General features: G+C 37.1%; 1 protein-coding gene across 2 annotated transcripts in view; it reads right to left on the minus strand.

Moving 5' to 3' along the window:
- The window catches only part of LMBRD1 (LMBR1 domain containing 1), an 86,893-nt gene that overhangs the window by 64,873 nt on the left and 3,543 nt on the right, over positions 1-18,477 (minus strand). Inside the window, exons 3-5 of one of the 2 annotated variants that reach the window (XM_074895825.1) lie at positions 11,691-11,751; positions 1,686-1,783; positions 636-700 (exon numbers count right to left, since the gene is read on the minus strand). In XM_074895825.1, the coding sequence (XP_074751926.1) occupies positions 636-700; positions 1,686-1,783; positions 11,691-11,751 (224 nt within the window). Of the gene's footprint in view, positions 1-635; positions 704-1,685; positions 1,784-11,690; positions 11,752-18,477 lie in introns of both variants that reach the window. The other variant, XM_074895824.1, reaches the window with a different exon arrangement.

An 18,477-nucleotide genomic window follows, 5' to 3' on the forward strand; every position in this document is an offset into this window, starting at 1 on the left:
TACTGGTGTGCATGTCATGCTTAATGGTGATCTTAAATTGAGTTTGTAATACTGCTTGGAGTTTCAGTAACAGCACTTGCTGCAAACAAGTTAACCATTTAGTAATGTCTGCCTTTCAAAGGCCAGCAAAACCTTGATCATACAAGGTACAGCTATGTCAAGTGTAACACCACATTATACTTGTTCTCCACAGAACACTCCATTTAGGAAAGTACTAAGCACTTAACACCTGCTCATATTCCTAAAAAGCTATTCTGGCACGTCTATGAAAGTATGTGATAAGAGGCAGAAAACAGGAAGATGACAAATATTTTACTGCCTGTTTACAACTGTATTGATATCTCAGTGTACAACATCATAGCTATCACGTCCTTCATGGATGTTCACACTGCACAAACAGGCAGAACTTGGAAACACATGTACCTCCACAAGTAAACCATTTTAGCTTCCAGTAAAGCTCTTACTTTTCAGGTACCTAACTCTCAAGATATTTAAACACTATTAGAGGTTAAGATAGATATTCATCATATGGATCAAGTGCACCATAATCTGCCTTTTTAATCTTGCACAAAACAAAGTTCTGTTTGGGCTTCTATTTTGTATATGCCCTGTTAATGTTCAATACAGATACTTACCCAATTAAGAGAAGAACTGCACAAATTGTGATGAATCCCAGAGTATATTTGAACGCAGTTTTAACCTGCTGTATATTAAAGAGAAAGTTAACATACTCACATAACATAAATCCAGATGGATTTATCCAAGAAGTTATAGCAAAGTATACTTAGCATAACAGGTGTTCTACAAAAGAAGGTCCACATAAAACATGAGTAGTTTTAGATACAAGTCAGAAGTATACATTCTTGAAGAGCCTCATAGCTTGAGAACTACAAACAATGACATTGAATTATGTATGCTTCCAAACTATGCACTTGAGAAGCTGTGGCCAGAAGCCAGCATACATTCATTCTGTGCAAATACACTCAAAGAAAAGTCTTATTACCAGTGCTTTATATTATATCTATGATTAGAAGTCTTTTCCTCATGTTAAGGTTACAGCTGAATAGAGGCAAATTATCATGATCAATCATTAAAAGATTCTTTAAGAACAGCATTTTAGAGACATTAGCACCTTACTGGCATGTATCTATTTTATTCCTTGGAACGTCATGCATGTCAAAAAATCTTCAGTGCATTACAAAAATAACCAAGTGCTAACTTCAGGTAAATTACTACTGCCTACTTCAAGAAAAAAAATGCAAATGCTACAAGGAGGAAGGTACTCAAATTGCTTCTCAGAATCAGTATATTCTTCCTGTCTTCTACTTTAAAACCTGTTTATACATGTTTTCTATTCTAAGGAAAAAATCTCATGTAAGAATTTTTAGCTTCCTGTATATGAAATCAGGCTCAAAGGAATTTGTAGGAAGCCTAAAGAAATCATGGCAATCAGATGTTAATTACTTATCTCACTAAAGTTTCATTTCATGTGAGACCAGTGCTTAGAACAGACTGTCAGACTAAGTGTTATTAAGAGCTGCCTCAGTATTTCAAAGGAACTGTAGTCAGACTTAGAAATCCTATTAACATTGTAGTATTCAAGTTAGACAATCATTCTTGCTTTCATTTTTGCCCATATTCATTTGTCTTTTCCCTTCTTCGTGCATTTGCTAAAGTGAACTTACTGAGCACGTGTTGCCATCATCTTCTTCCTTCTCCTCATAATAGAAATAGACAAAGGGAATCCACAGAAACACGCAGAACAGTATGATGGAGTACAAAGCTAGGAGAAAGAATTTAATTAAGTGAAGAGACAAAGTTACATTGGCACTTCATTTACCACACAGTAATTCAAAGGAAAGAATCAAACAGTTTCCTCTCATTCTAGCTCTTAATTTCAAGCACTGAAAAGTTAATAAAATTCACTAGCCAGTATATGAACTACTACTGTTTTGTGAACTCCAAAGGACTTACAGCACCAACCCTTTCAAAGGATTTCAGTTCCACCTTTGATTCAGCAATGATAAAAAGACTAAAAGTAATCACCTGCATGCAAGTCATATACAGGACTAGCACACTAGGGAAGAGGTAGCATAGCAAATACTGAATAAAAGCAAGCTATGACACCTAATAACTGAAGCTGTTCACAGAAAACATATATACAAAAAAGTAACAAATTTAAAGCTATTTTGATCATTGGACTCCATTTCAGAGGATGTTCTACTATTAATGCAAGTACATTATAGATGGAAGGCACGGTTCTATTATTGATAATCCAAATTTTAAAAAATAGAACAAGCCATAGCAATACAGTATCATCACTTAACATCCCTTTCTAGAAGACAGCACTAATTGGAGGTTGCAACAAACATTTCTGAGTGGTCACTAAATTCAAACAGTCATACTGTCATATTACTTTGATGCACAGGTGATCTGAAAAGACATTAAACCAGCTAAGTTTAACCCTTCACTATGTTAAAACAACACACAAGTCTTCACAAATACTAACTGGCAAATTTGAAGACCTTACGAAAGCTAGTCAAAATCAACTGGACTGATTAGCCAGTGATACGAATGGAGAAGACCAATTTCAGATCAAGATTTTCCAGTTTAAATCTTCAACTCTCTATTCTAAGAGGTTAAATACTTTTAGGACATAACTATTTAGCAAAATCCTTCAACACTTCAAAATATCTTATACTATGAACATTTCAAAAGTCTATTAGGAAACTAAAAACTGTCAAGCACTATGTCACATTATTTGCACCCCACAAGAAACAAATCCTAGAATAGTTAGACAAACCCTCAAAATGTTAGAAGTACCACACAACCAAGCACAAAACTACCCCTTTGAGCCAGTAAGTCGCAATACCCAGGAGCACAGAAATCCTGTGATTTTGCCTCATTCTGCATAACTAATTAGTGCCCTTCCCACTACTAACCAATATAATTGTCCCTAACTTAAATTTGTTGCCTCTAATCTTGGTTAGTGCTCTCTTTACAGCATCCATGTGCTTCTAAGAAATCTACCATTTTTACTGAAGGTGGTGTAGAAGCCAAATAAAGTGTCAACACCTAGAACCTAAAGGTAAATGACAAATTATTTCTAAACATAGTTTATTCTTTGGACAAATATTGATAGGTGTTGAAGGTATCTACTGTTTAGAGTGCTGATTTAATGTGGCAGCATAATAAACAGAAAAAGTTCTTGATTAGTTCATTAAGCTTTCTCACATTTGCCAAGAGCATATAATTCAGGGCTCCAAGACACGTTAAAACTTCGAACTCTGAAATGTAGCATTCTTAGACCTTGCAGAGCAGTACTCAAACTGCTTCAATATCATGAATGCTTTCAGAAATCGAGCTTCTAATCTAAAAATTTGGGGGGGGTGGGGGGTGGTGTTTGTACTAGACTGCACTTTGCCAGTGAATTAGGCAAGTTACATACATCATTAATCAACGATCAAAATATTCAGCCCACAGAGGTCACTGCATGAAGAGAAAACATCCTCACTTCCAAGTTTCACCATATTAACCTCAGCATACCTTACTCATACGGGCTATACCCATAGTTCATTAGCTAATGTGACCGATTCATGTTTGTTCCAAGGGGATAAAGGAAGAGATACTCCAATTCAAGAGAATATCTGTAAACTGTGTGAAATAAGGCCACCATTTGGCTACACCAATCAAACACTGGTACTACCTAAATGTAGCTTAATTCAGTTTTAAGAGAACAGCTCAGGCTTCTAACACTAAACAGCTTTTTGAATTTAAGCTGCTACTGTTCTGTTACTAAACACATAGTTAATTTAGATCTGGAATTTGTTTCCTATATTATATTTTATGGTCATATTATAGAACTATAAATCCTTTGCTTTCTGAAAACTGTTTCCTGACACTTTCCTGTAACTCTTCATACTAATGTCCAGTTTTCTAAGTTTTTCTGATCTGTGACAATATATTAGCAGAGGACTACTCTCAATGTCTACTAACAGTTAGCTACACTTACCAACTTTTCATTGAATTGTCTTATTTAATTGGATTGAGGCTGTTGAATCTATGTACAGTTTTACCAGCCTTGACCAGGTTTTTAAAAACCCGTAACACAAGCATCTGAAGAACACACAGTGAGTCAAGTAAGCACAGTTTAGTTAACTAAACCCATGGTTTAGTCTCATTTCAGATCATCCAATTAATGCCTTTCACACAGAACTCCATCAGCTCGGGCCCTACACCTTCTTAAAAAAAACCAAAAGGCTATACTGGCTATTAAACTAGTGGAAGAATCTATTAAGATGTATTTCTGCAAGACTTTGCTAATAGAACACCCTTCCATTTCTGCAGTTCAATACAAATTTGGAAAAAATACAACAATCCTGTAAAAATCAGTGTGGAATGCAAAAGTGGAGTCAAATCAATGGTTCATCAAGACCAGTACTGTCCTCTCCATGGTGTCAGAAGGAGGATATATTTAGATAAAGTATGTGAGCCCAGTCACTTCTTGCAGTTTCAGCTTTTAGGACTCCCATCACTGCAGCATCCTGGCCTATTTCCTTTTCCTACTCAAAAGGAGTCCATTTCAAGTAGGCAAGTGACATCAAAAAGCTAGCAGCAAGGCCAACACTGTTGTGGTACTGATAAGCAACTACTGTATGCTTTGAGCAGTAATAAGTGTAAGTGGATACTGAAGACTCATCTATCTTGCTTGGTCAACTATTTATGGCGAAAAGCTTTCCATTTCCACCTTCATCTAAGAAATATAATTAGGTCAGGTTTTTCTTTATCACACTTGGCTTGGTCTTTAGCTAAACTAAATCCCTCAAGCTACAGATGAAGTATACCATAGGAGTTGCTTCTAGATTCAAGTCTTCTCTACCTCACAACCCATTCATGACTCCTAAAGCATAGACAAAAGCCACACTACAGAGCTAGATCATGTTTCCAAGTTAAACACATGGGTCTTACCTAGGAATTCAAGACTGGATAGGTGTATCTAAAGTATTCAGCCATAACTATTTACTTGTAAACATAGGTATCTGAGAAGCAGACCATAAAATGCATCAGCATTCCACACCAATAACAAAGAAAAAACAGAATCTTATTTACTTGACCATAGCAGTCAGATGCTGAAATGCCTTCTTCAGTGAGCATTAAGAGGCAAGTCATATCTGATCCAAGGAGGGGTCTTACTTCCTCCTCTCCACCATCCACCTGGCCTATTAAAACTCTTCTTTGCACCAGCTTCAGTGTTTGCTTGGCCTTGTGTTGGGTCACCTTAACTTACCACACTGGCAGAAAAGAGCCTCAAATCTAGCAAACTTGCAGCATAGGTGGCTAACAGCACCTTGGACTGCACTAGGAAGAGTTGTCACCACCAGATGGCAGAAAGTACTTACTCCTCTCAACTCAATATGGTCTCACCAGCACTTCAGAATCGGAGCGCCATGTCCAGTTCTGGACTCCTCTGTACAGGAGACACACAAACTGGAGAGTCCCAAGAGCAACAGTGATTAAGGGCTTGAGCATCAGAGAGCTGGGACCATTCAATGTGAAAAGATGGCTTTGGGATGTGTATAAACACTTGCATGGGACTGAAGACTGGCATTGTTTTCAGTGGTGTCCAGGGAAAAGATAAAAAGGGAATGAGCACAAACTGAAATATGGGAATTTCCATTTAAACAAGAACTTTTATTCTGTCTGCCATCAGAAACTGGAACAGGCTACTCAAAGACATAGTAGAGTCTCCATTCTCAGAGATATTCAGAATCCAATTGGAGACTGGCATAAATGAGCTGCTGTGAATAGGAAATATGTGGAACTAGATTATCTTCTATGAGTCAAAGTAAATGTTCACCGATTTTGAAATTTGGGTTAGCAAACCACAAGCATCCATCAAATGCCAGTAATGGCTCAAGCAGGGAGGCAGAAAGCACACTAGCATGTGGCTGGAAACACCTTTTAGCACAAATAGCGCACTTTAATTTCAAGGGAGCATCTACATTTAATAATTGAGAGCTTAAATAGTGAGAAGTATCAACTACCAAAATTGAGCCAAGTTAATTCCAGGTGCAGCTAAAGCTTTGTTTCTGTCAACACAATTGTGGAAGTCAGCAGACCTGTACAGTTATAATGGTTGTCCTTGGGGGTTCTTCAGGGAAGACCTTGGGAAATCCCCAAGCAGAAAATAATACATACCTTCAGGCAGTTCACAAGCCTGTCAGGTAGTCACCTCCACCTAAAGTGAGGAACAATCAACTTCGGTTGCAGTTTTCTGTCCCATAGACATTATCTGAACTCATGAAATAGTCAAAATTCCTTCAAAGTTATGCTTTACTAAAAGAGTTGAAGTTCTCAGCCAATGCTGACTTGTAACCGATGTTTTTAAAAACCTTAAACTCTTATAGCATATTCTGCATCAACTCTGAGACATGATCTGCACACACAACAAGATTCAGCATGAGACTCATTCCAGAATTTTCCATCTGTCACAAATGCTCTGCTGGCATTTAGACCTTAATTTCACCTTGAATATGCTCTCTATAAGTTATGGGCTTTCAATCTATTTCAAGACAAGATTTACTATTACAATTTGATGGTAAATTTACATGTAGTAGCATAAACTCCAACATACACTTAATGTTGCGACAGCTCTGCTAGTTCCTCTGTTGAAAAACCTTGTTACCATAGTAATTTTATAGGACTATAAGAGAAAAAAATAATTTGAAAGCAGCTTTGCATTTTCTTTTCCCAAGCAAAAACATTCCAAGACAAACCTTTTTGTTCATCCATCAGAAGATGTCTTAAAACTGCCTGTGAGAATTTAGTTAGAACTGAAAATTAAATTTATAGCTCATATTGCTAAAGCAATAAAACGTTGTTCCTATTATACTACTAAGGAAACTTTAAAAGATTTGGCAAAGTTCCAATCAACAAGACAAGAGACTGATCACCTGGTTTTTGAATTTTATTTTTCAGAACTTACTAAAAAGGAAGAGAAGCACTTTTCATCAGCTCATACAAGTTAGCTCCCCAAGGGCAAGCAATTGCCTGTTGTTCTACCCACTAAAAGGGTTGTTTAATTCCTGGAAAGCTAACCTTCAAACTCAAAGATCTTGCAGCAACAAACAGCCCATCAACCAAGTGACAAAGATATTCTATTCCCCTAACTCCCCTGTGACCTTGTGGCATGACAGACCGTCTCAGCTTTCATTATTGCACTTCTGTGGACTTTAGTTTTAAACCAGGGACTGCTCTTTGCTCTGGTTCAGAGCTCCAGACTTTGTTTCAAAATACATTTCTGTGGTGTATCAGAAGCCTGAAGCACTACCACTGGAAAAGTGCTCCACTGTACTAACAATGGTTCCTGCCACAGTCTAAGCAATCTTCAGCAAGAATTCCTTGGTAATGTCTGTTTGTTTTAAAGATGTTTCTCAGAGAGCAATTCTTATCAAAATTACTCATTTTCTGCTGTTTTGCATACAAAGACACCTACACAATGAGAAATGTTGACCTGGTAGAAGTCTTCAAGTAAGTTATAGCAATGGTCCCTTCATTATGTTTTGACTTGTTTTCTTCTTATCCTAGTAGTATCCAAGGGCAACTAGGAACAACACCAGGAACAAAGAATATCAAAATGCAGCAGGTAGAAAGAACCAAAATATCTTCAAGAACTGGGAAGATTTCAAGCAGAGTACATGAGATCAATATAGTGTCTCAAATCCTTTTGAGGGTCTACGGGCAGCTCAAGAATATTATATGAACAGAAGTCTCTTCCAGCACACAGAAGGGTCTTCCTGATGGTATCATATACCAGTGCATTGTATAACATCAATACCACAAAACATTGTTTTAAGCAACTTAGTAACATACTCCCTCACTTCTGCTGAAAAGTCACAAGTTACTTCAGAAAACCTAAGATCAGTGTTTCTTCCCAAATATATTTCTCACATCTAATAAATTTCTTAAACCATTTTTTCATTAGGACTGCAAAAACAGACATTTTGTTTTCCCCAGTGAAAGTTAAGGAATACAACACAGTAGTGAATTTCAAGACATCAGACACTTGTTTGAAGCAGGTTAGTTAAGCAGTTCACCACATCAGGTGTCAATACTGTAACAGGCTTTCAACATGTTGTGGCACACAGCTTCTCAAAAATCACACTTATTAGGAGAGTGTTCCTACAGATGTAACTCCACAGTATATGTCAAATACAGCTATGCAAGTCTTCCACAGTATTTAGAATGTCTTCTCCTCAGACCAGATCATTAAAACATGTAGCTGTATTTGACTTGCACCTAATTCCTTGTGTCAGTTACTCTGTATCAAACACTTGCAGTAAACAGACAAAACAGGCAAAAACGATCCAAGTTATACCAAGTACTATTTTGGATCAACTCTTACTCTAGACCTTTTTTTAACCTAGGAACCACCATACAATAAGCTGTTGTTGACTTAATACATCTATTTAAGAAAAAAAGAAATGAAGAATTGGAAGTTTAGCACAGACTTTAAAACAGACCCAAAATGATCCAGAAGGCATCTAGGAGACAGTCCTTGCCACACTACAGTTGGGAGACACTTAACACATGCAGGTCAAGAGATCTAGGTCTGCCTCACAGGAAGACTGGGATCTACCAATGGCATCCTTTCACCATTCACAAAACTTTACCAAAGTATATGGAACATCAGGCCAACTCAAACAGGTAAGATTTACTTAGTAGAGGAAGAAGAGCTATAGAACAGATCCAGGTCACTGTCAGTTGTTTCAGACTGATTCCTTGTGGTACAGAGGAAACTGCAGTTGAGAGTTTCCAATTATAACCCTTTCTGAAAAGGGTTTTCCTTCCAAACACAAGCTGACATGCTGTTTTAAAGCATCTGCCAACCACTGATCATTCTTCAATCACTCAAATACTGGCAGACACATTCTACTACAGTTGGTTTTATGAGAATTAACATACTAAGCCACTACAGCTTCAAAGCAATCAGTAAACTGGTTTCCTAAGTTTTTAGGCTACTGAAGTCCCGCTTCAAAATACAGTTATTTCATGTTTCATTCTGAAAGCTACTTCATTTATCATTCTACTAATACAAAGCCATTCTACTTTTCTATCAGTCTAGCCAACAAACCAGCTGGGTATGAGAGAGAACATTGTTCAAGGAGACTAACAACTCTAAAAAACCCTCCTCTACATGTAGCAACAGCTTTCTCAGTAAATTGCAATAAATGTAGTAAAGTAATCCTTAATATTCTAAAACATCAGCTAAACCACAGCCTCCAATTTCTTGCTACAATTAGAAGTGACTTGAATGGAAGGACAATGACTTAAGTGTACAAATTATTCATGCTATAAGTTGCCAATATAGCTACAGGAGATAAGTAAGATCCATACAGTTATCACTGCATTTTTAGGGTAGATAAGAGCATACTGGTATTCACATCTGTTGTGGTTTAAACACAGCCATCAGCCAAACATCACACAGCTGCTCACTCACCCTCCCACAGCCCCAGGGAATGGGGTAGTTAGATGGGTAAGGAGAGTCAGATTGAGATAAAAACAGTTTAATAATGGAAATAATATTAGTATAATAACACTAATAGTAATAATAGAAAATACAAATGAGTAATGCACGATGCGATTGCTCACCACCTGTCTACCGATGCCCAGTCCATTCCCTTCCCAGCTAGTGATCCCAGAAAAGAGAATCCCAAAACCGCAATCCCGGAAGTGAGAGCAGCTTCCCAAGCAACCCTCATCTATATACTGACATTGTATGATATGGAATACTCCATTGGCCAATTTGGGTTCATTGCTCTGGCTCTGCTCCCTCACAGCTTCTTGTGCACCTGTGCACTAGCAATACATGGGAAGTTAAAGAGTCCTTGGTTTCTTAGCAAAACCTAAAAACTTCAGAGCGTTATCATTCTTCTCATACCAAATCCCAATACTGAATCCAAAACACAGCACTATTCTAGCTACTAAGAAAAAAAAATAGATCTATCCCAGCTAAAACCAAGACACTGTCCTTGAGTACAAAAGGAGATTTCAGTTCCGTTCATCCTGTTTACTTATGAAAACAAATCACACCAAGACTAAATACTTTTACAAAAGGATACACAGAAAAAAATAATCTTATAAGACTGAAAGAGATGTTTAGCTTACTTCCTCAGCTTTCATGCCACTACACTGTGCAACAGCAGCAGAGGACTAGACCTAAGGATGCAGGGGAGGCATTAAGTTCTGGTTTTATATACAAATGGTGGAGACTTCTAAAAAATAAGTTACCTATTACCATTCACTCCAGTGTAGCTCTAGTTATGAAAATGTGCATCATTCCTCAAGATCACAAAAGAAAAATACTTTTAAAACCATCTTTAAATCTCTACCACCATCTGGAGGATATGTTATGAAATAAAACATTAGTCCTATATTATCTCAAGTAGACCTGTCCAGACAGGTCAAAACCAAAAGAAGGTTTTCATGATTAAGTTCAAATCTGTTCTATGAATTATTTCAGGATTTACCAAAAGACATTTTGCTTTAAGATGACACAGCTGGCCCAAAACATCTTACAAAAATTCATCCATCAGTCTCACAAATCTATAGGAAATGGTCCACAGAAGAGTTTGAGAACTGTTCCACGTTAGGAGTTGTGAAATGCTTGGGCTGTGAAACAAGACCCTGGCAACCTAAAAAGAGTAGAAAGCAAATATAAAGCAATTCCACTATTCTATAGTGAAGAATCTTTGTGGAAAATAAACTAGTATTTGAAAAGTTCTTGTGAAAACAGAAGTTTCTTACTACTTTTGGCTTTAGGCTTCACTCAATATGAAACTGCACATTCTAGTTTTTGTCACTATCACTGGCAGGCAATAAGTACTCTAACTTAACCAAAAAGTCCACTGTTTAGAAAGAATTATTTTCTGATCTAAAAAAAGATACATTCAAAAGAGCCAACCCATAATCTTCAAAGAAGAAAAACTTCAAGTCTTAGGAAATGTGATGAAAAGCAGGCAACTGCCTCTGAGTTTGTTCATATCATTGACCAAGGCAGGCATTTCACTCACACTGTGGTAAAACTCTTCTACACCTACTTCTTACATAATATTCTTCATTAGGAGGACTTTCATGAGGACAACTAAAATGAACTGATCTCAAACTACACACAGGTTTGGCGAGCAGTTATTTCATTAGATGTGATTTCAGTTATTTTTTTGCTTCAGTTTTGTTTAGGATTATCACTCTTGATTCAACTCCTTTATGCTGCTTTACAGTAGCTTTTAGTTTGGATATGGTGGCTGCTGAATCTGAACACTTAAAACACAAGCGTTACACTCACAGTTGCATGAACTTTATATACAGTAGGCAAGTTTCACACTGATGTAGATGTTAAGTGCCATAAAAGTTACAGCAAAACCACGTGTTTCCCTTAATGGACCTCCAAACACACACACAAGAAACATGTTAACAGTAGATAATATAACTGAAGCTATTAGCATTTTCATGGATTGGCCTTCAGCATACTTGTATTTTTAGAAAGCTCTTTAATGTTAAAAAAATATTCACTGCAAGTCACTAAGTGTAAGACTAATGTTTAACCAAAAAGGGATAATCCAGTATGACCCCTTAAAGCTTCATGCCTTCACTCAGAGGTTCTATTAATTGAAAAAGTTAAAAATACTTACTGTAGTATCCATAAAGTACAGTGTCTTCAATTTGTCTCGAAACATTAGCATCAGCCCAGTCCTAGAAATAAAGGATAAAGGCATTTAACATCGAATGAAACAAAAGAACACTTCATTCAAAAGCATTCTTATAGAACTGAAAAAACTGCTTGTATCAAATCCTTAATGAAAAGTATTAAGAAACCAGTTTACCCATTTTAAGTGTTGGGATTTAAAGTTAGAGCAAATCCACCGAACAAAGATAATTAAGGACCATGCTGCATTTCAGGGGACAGACACTGCAGCAGTATCCCCACTGCTTACTCTCACTTTGTCTGTTAGCCTCCTACTTAGAGCTTTCTTTTTTCCAGTTTAAGAATCCTTAGATACCATACATTATATTGTCAACACACAACTGAAATAAAATTATTAGTGAATACCGGTTTTTAGAAGCTAACCATTTACTTTTGTCCTGTACTATGTATTTAAACAACACTCTAAATACCTATTTTTATGAAACCGATGTTTGTTTTCTACACGTCAGACAATGCAGCTACAGTCTGAAGCTCAATCTGAAGATTTTTTTCCAAAATGTTCTGTAAAAGACCAGGTATGGTTATTTGCAGTTCTAGCCCTTTTTTTCTGGACTCTTAGCACTGCAGTAGACACTATCTTCAAAGTCAAAGCTTTATGGGGACAAAGCTGTCCTCAGGATGAGTCTTCTACAAAACCCTACATATGATAGGCTTAGAAGCAGTGTGGTATATTAGAAAAGATGCACAAACAACTAAGCTGCATGAATCGCCCAGCCCAGTAGTTGGATGTATTGGATTTAATTTTATAATTAAACACATTTACATCTGCTTTTGCAACTCTTCAGAAAATATGTGCAAAGCATTAATAGGGGGACCCCATAAAGTCAAGGATCCACTCATTTTGAGTTCAAAAAAGCACTAGTTTTGTATCAGTGAAGCTGACACTGGGAATTGCTAAAAGAGCAGCCCCAAAACCCTACTTGAAACTGATACCCATATTACTGAATTTCAGTCACAGAAATGGCACCACAAACTAGAGTTTGGGAACACCTTCTAGAAAGAAAGTCCAATAATGAAGATAAGTGTTTTCGAGATGCAACTCAACAGAAAGAGCAGAATCAAGTTTGATAACCAGAATTTGTTTTCTTTGAATCAGGAAGAAAAATTAATTCTATACAGACGGCCCTTTCTAAGGTATCAAACATCTATTTTTCAAGCATGTGAGTCTAGATACAAATGGTATATCAAGACCTACATTCTTATAAAAATCTCTACAGTACTTCACTTCCTTTTACTATTGAATTTAGTAAGACAAGAGAATCACTCATTAAACAAACACATATTTTAAAAATGCTACTTCTAAAAAGTTACTGTGTAACTGAGTGGTAGCAAGGGTGCAAATGACTGGACATACAGGAATAAGCATAGGGCAGTTTCATAAAAGGAAGACCAAAAAGAACATTGAGTAGTTTTGGCAGCTCCCAAGTAAGTTGTGCTAATTCCCACAATACCTTGGTAACTGGGTTTCTTAAGATCATCACAGAAGAGTTTGGGTTGGAAAGAACCTTAAAGATTATCCATCTAGTTCCAATCCCTCTGCCATGTGCAGGGACACCTCCCACTAGCCCAGGTTGCTCAAAGCCCCGTCCAACCTGGCCTTGAACACTGCCAGGGAGGGGGCAGCCACAGCTTCTCTGGGCAACCTGTGCCAGTGTCTCACCACCCTCACTATAAAAAAATTTCATGTCCAATCTAAATCTACCCTCTTTCAGTTTAAAACTGTTCCTTGTCCTGTCACTACAGGCCCTGGGCAAAAGCATTTCACCACCTTTCTTATAAGCCCTCTCTCTATATTCAAAGACTGCAGTAAGGTCTCCTTAGAGCCTTCTCTTCTGCAGGCCAGAACACCTCAACTGTCTCTGCCTTTCTTTACAGGAGAGCTGCTCCAGCCCCCTGGCCATTTTTGTGGCCCTGCTCTAACAGCTCCATGTTTTTCTTGTACTGTGGGCCAGAGCTGGACACAGTATGCAGTGCACAGAATGCACACAGCATTTCTATCATAGAATAGCTATGACATATATACAGATGCAGTGATACTTAGACATAAGAATGGCAAACAGCTTACTATACTCAGTTGTAGCTTACAAATTTCTATTTTTTATTAGCTATCCACACAGTTTAAGCCATCATCTCCCTTATCAGAAGTATAAGCCTTTACTTTTTAGTTTGACCATGACTTGAATTATATGAATATTCAAGTTAGCTTAAAAAAAAGTAGTATCCTAAACCAGGTATTAGAAAAAAGTTATTGAATTACCTGATACTATGCACACTAGAAGAGCTTAGACACTAATCAAATCAGTCTTGAGTTTCTGGTCTAAGGACTGAAGCTCTTTACATAACACCAAAGGGCAGACTGTTTTCCTGAAGTTCCTATTCAAAAAGTGACATTCTGATCTAGAAGCCTTAATTCTTAGAGTAACATATCTCAAATCTTACCACAGAACTGCCAGAGATCCATCCATGAGTTTTAGAATTGAGATCCTACAACTCTCAATGTAACAGCATTGATATCCCTTATTTGTGCAAAAAATTGATCTTTTTCAGTAATGTGCTACTCAGTCCTGGGGAATTGTTCAAAGAATGGAAGTGAAAATACAACTCTAACTACATTGGTAACTTCACCCAGCCAGAAGGCTGAAGTCAAATTCCTGCCCATATCCTTATTTCTTCTCTTTGAGAGGGCCTATTGGTTTAAGAAAGCTAAATGTTTTGTAACATAATCATTGGCAGCCAAACTAAGGATTGATTCGAGAGGTCCAAGCCTGCCTGTACAGCTTAAACATATTCCAGAACTGTTCAAGTCTTGGGGGATCCACTCCACATGCAGTCAAGAAAGTAGTTACCCAGAAACAAAGTTCTTCAAAAGCTGCTATTTTGGAGACACACCAACATAACTGAATTAGTGACAAAATAAAATGCAGTACTGCCAAAGCTGCTTTTAATTTCCATGCATAGGCTTTTTTCAAACTAGTAAGCTCACACCCTTTCAGTTGTTATAAAGATGCATGCACTAATTACAGAGCATATGAAAAATGCAAGTGAGCATATTACTTAGACTGCACATGATTCTTAAAATTTGACACTTGCATTATCAGTTCTCTCAGAACTGCCTAAACTCTCATGGAATATGGGCTTGATGACATACCATAAACACTTCATTTTTCTATTATCTCAAAACCAGCACTACCTTTTCTTTCGTGCTATTATATTAAGACTTCCAGTAGGCCACTTTACATTAAGCTTTTAAAGCTCACTGTCTTAGATTATCATCCAACTGGAATTTGAGTAGAACAGTATACTTTTTTCATTTACACAGCAAAAAGAAAGGTTGAAAAGTTTTTTAGCAGAAAGGACAGAAGCAACACCTTAAAGTGTCTGCCAGGTACACAGTAAGCCCAATCTTTGAAGACTGTCAGGCTTAAGCCCCACAGCATTTCAACTGAAAAGTTTCTAGGCATTTATATGAACACCATGAAAGAATTTGATCATAGTAAGTTAAGCATACATACACAGAATATTAAAGTGTTTAAATTGCCTAGTGTTATAAATTAAGGAACTGCATTGCTTTAATTATGCCTAAGGGAAAAGCAAGACTGAACTGCACAGGTGGCACTATTTACTTCCAAATAAGTATTTGAAAAATGTCTCTCCTATGAGCAGTGAAGACATACAAAACCAACACCAACCATGAATAAGCAAGAAAAGCAACAGTAAGACCTAAAGTTTAAGTGGTAGCTAGTAATTGAAATACAAGAGGGCTTAACTGCCAAAAATCTGCTTCTCCTCCAACTCCAGAAAAGCATTAGTAAAGTTCTACATCTGTGTCCTATTACAAATGTTAAAACACTGTAATTGCTTTTCATTTTGTTGCTCAAATTAGGTTGTGTACAGGACCGGAGTAATATACCAGGAAATGCACATTACAGCATATTAAACTATTGAGATATCTTAAATGCAAAGATCTAAACAAAGATGTATGCATTTCACCACTGTGTACATGTGCCCAAACTTACAGACTCTGCATTACTCTACACAAAAAGAACCTGTAATACAAGCCAATTTGACAGTATATCATATCTATTAACAGCTTTCAGTAAGCTGCTGAAGCCCCACACTTACATAAACTAAGGAGGTAAAAATCCTTATTCTAACTGGCAAATTATCCATATGCACACAGCAGCAGCAGCTCAAAAGCAATAACCAGTTCATGTGAGCTATTTCAAAAGCTAGTGACACCAGCACTGTCTCATCAAAAGCAAGAAGCATTACTACCTAGTTAAGTGTCAGAGCCCTTACATTCTCAGCAGCAGTGCTGATATATCAAATTGGTAGGTATATGAATCTACTGGACAAGCACATCCAGGACTCAGTTGAGAGCTTATCTGGACAGACTCTAGATCTAGTCTGTTTTCCTCTCCACCCATTATGGTCCAAGCTTACAATATATACAGCAAATACCTTAGAAACACAATAGATTAGGTCCGTGAGAATTCATTACTACCTTTAACAGTAGTTTAACATGTGAAAATTTGACCACAAATTCTCTTAAGATCCACAGAATTCAGGAACTGTACTATTCTGCTGTACTTCAATCTGCCCCATGCATTTTAGCAAGCATACATCATATCACCTTTAAAATACACGTAACAATGCACTGCATTGATAAATAAGGTAATCAACAAATGGTGAGGATATGTGCAATGAGTATGATGGCCTACATTAAGTTATTACTCTTAAGTATTCCTTTACACAAGCCACGTTGAAGGATTCAGGAAACTGAAATACAGTTAAAGTGTAAAAACTAAATAGATTAGTAAAATGTTGCTACATAAATAAGGATATAAAAAAGGTAGTTTAAGACACTTTCAGTTTACCAAAATGTTAAAACCAAAGCAAAGCTCCCTCAAAAGATTCATATTCTTAGTTATTAACTTACGTTAACATATTTCAATAGAACAGTACTATTAAAACTGTACAGATAACTTCCCCAAGCAAAAGCAGTACAAGCTAATGTGATATTTTTGAGCTTCCCACTCTTTGGTCCCTGTTAAAGGGAACATTCCTACTGTCACCACTGAACCCTGCAGGAATTTCATGAATACTCAGCGAAGATGGCTCTCACTCTCCACAATGTATCTTAATAGAGCTTAAAGTGGTATAAGATTCCAGTCTTCAGTATTTGTGATGTTTCATCAAATGTAGATGAAGCAGTCATTCTAATGATTAGCCTCTCCCAAAGCTTAGCCAACAAAAGAAAGATATGTTACCAAAGAATGGAGAGTGGGTCATAGCATGGTTAGATATACAGAAATTTCATATCTACGTCTTGGATCTTCCAGCCTGTTACCTCCAAAATGAGATAGAGTCAGGATTTTGACTGTCAGATGGAGAGTAACATCCAGAAATATGCATCTTGGCCACACCAGACTATCATGAATATTATAGCCAAGTATTGTTACTTTACAAGTAGTAATTCCTACTCAGGACAGAAAACATGGTCTGAGTCAATAATGATTTCTCAGCTAACACCTTTCTAAAATAATCTGACATTTTTAGCAGTTCTGTATTCTGAGCAGCTACATAATGAGTTTCCCTCCAAGAAGCAAAACATCTTATTAGAATGATCTGCAGAAAGGATCTCCCATTAAACACATACTACTCCTTGAATTAAGGAGACAACTGGCTTTTAACAGATTAGGCAGACACCCACAGTTTGTGAGGTGTTCCATCTAAGCAAACTGAAAGAAATGCCACTGGCTTTTAACTTCATGTAGAAGTAAGAATACATATATTTCAAAAAGACAAGTTCTCATCACCTTCTCTGCCTTCTGCTGCATCAACAGTAGCGTAGTACCATCACCATGCTGTCTTTAACATCCTTGTTTCAAACAGTCTTCCTGCTGCAAGACAGCATCAGCTATGTTTTAAATATTTATGAGACTTGTAGGTCAGACCCAGAGGTCTTGGGTTCTGGCAGCAATCTTAGAGTCTTTAGGTGAGGTTTTCTGTTCCTAAGTGCTTGTTATAAATCAAACAAGCCTTCAGATCAAACATATCAGATTCAACTGGATGTATTTGAAGTCCATTGCACAAACTAAAGCACTGTCAATGCAAACAGTCAAAGCCTTCAAGATAAAAATAATGCCAGTGAATACCATCAGGACTTCACTTACAAGGTAATACTCAGGTTCTTTTGGTTAGTACTAGAACCAAAAGCCTGCTTTCCTACTTATCAGCACTATGAACCAAAGTAATCCCCAGCCTCTAGAAAAGGTGGTGTTGCAATGAATTCTATTGTACTTAGGAATAATGACCACCCAAGCCCATGCACCAGTGCTCCTTTCCTAAAGGACTACACAACTACTGCACAAAACTTTCTAATACCAAAACCGTTCAATTCACTCACTATAAAAAACTTTAAGATATGTATTTGATAGGTCTCACAAAATATGTTGACACACACCAACAGGTACCAAATACCACAAGCCACTTGTTTACAGTAGATAATAACTTGTCTTAACCAAAAGATGTACAAACAGTATGTTAAACTTAACAGTCTTGTTGAAATGGAAAAACATCAAAGTTAACAAAGACTGATCTAGGTAGAGTATATGGCCCTGGTCAAGCAAGACACCTCGGAGTACAGGATTAAAAAGGGCTACACAACGCTGTTTTAAGTTAATTCATCCAGAAAGCAGCATCATTTTGAT

The sequence above is a fragment of the Athene noctua genome, chromosome 1, assembly GCF_965140245.1.
Source record: "Athene noctua chromosome 1, bAthNoc1.hap1.1, whole genome shotgun sequence".
Taxonomy (NCBI): domain Eukaryota; kingdom Metazoa; phylum Chordata; class Aves; order Strigiformes; family Strigidae; genus Athene; species Athene noctua.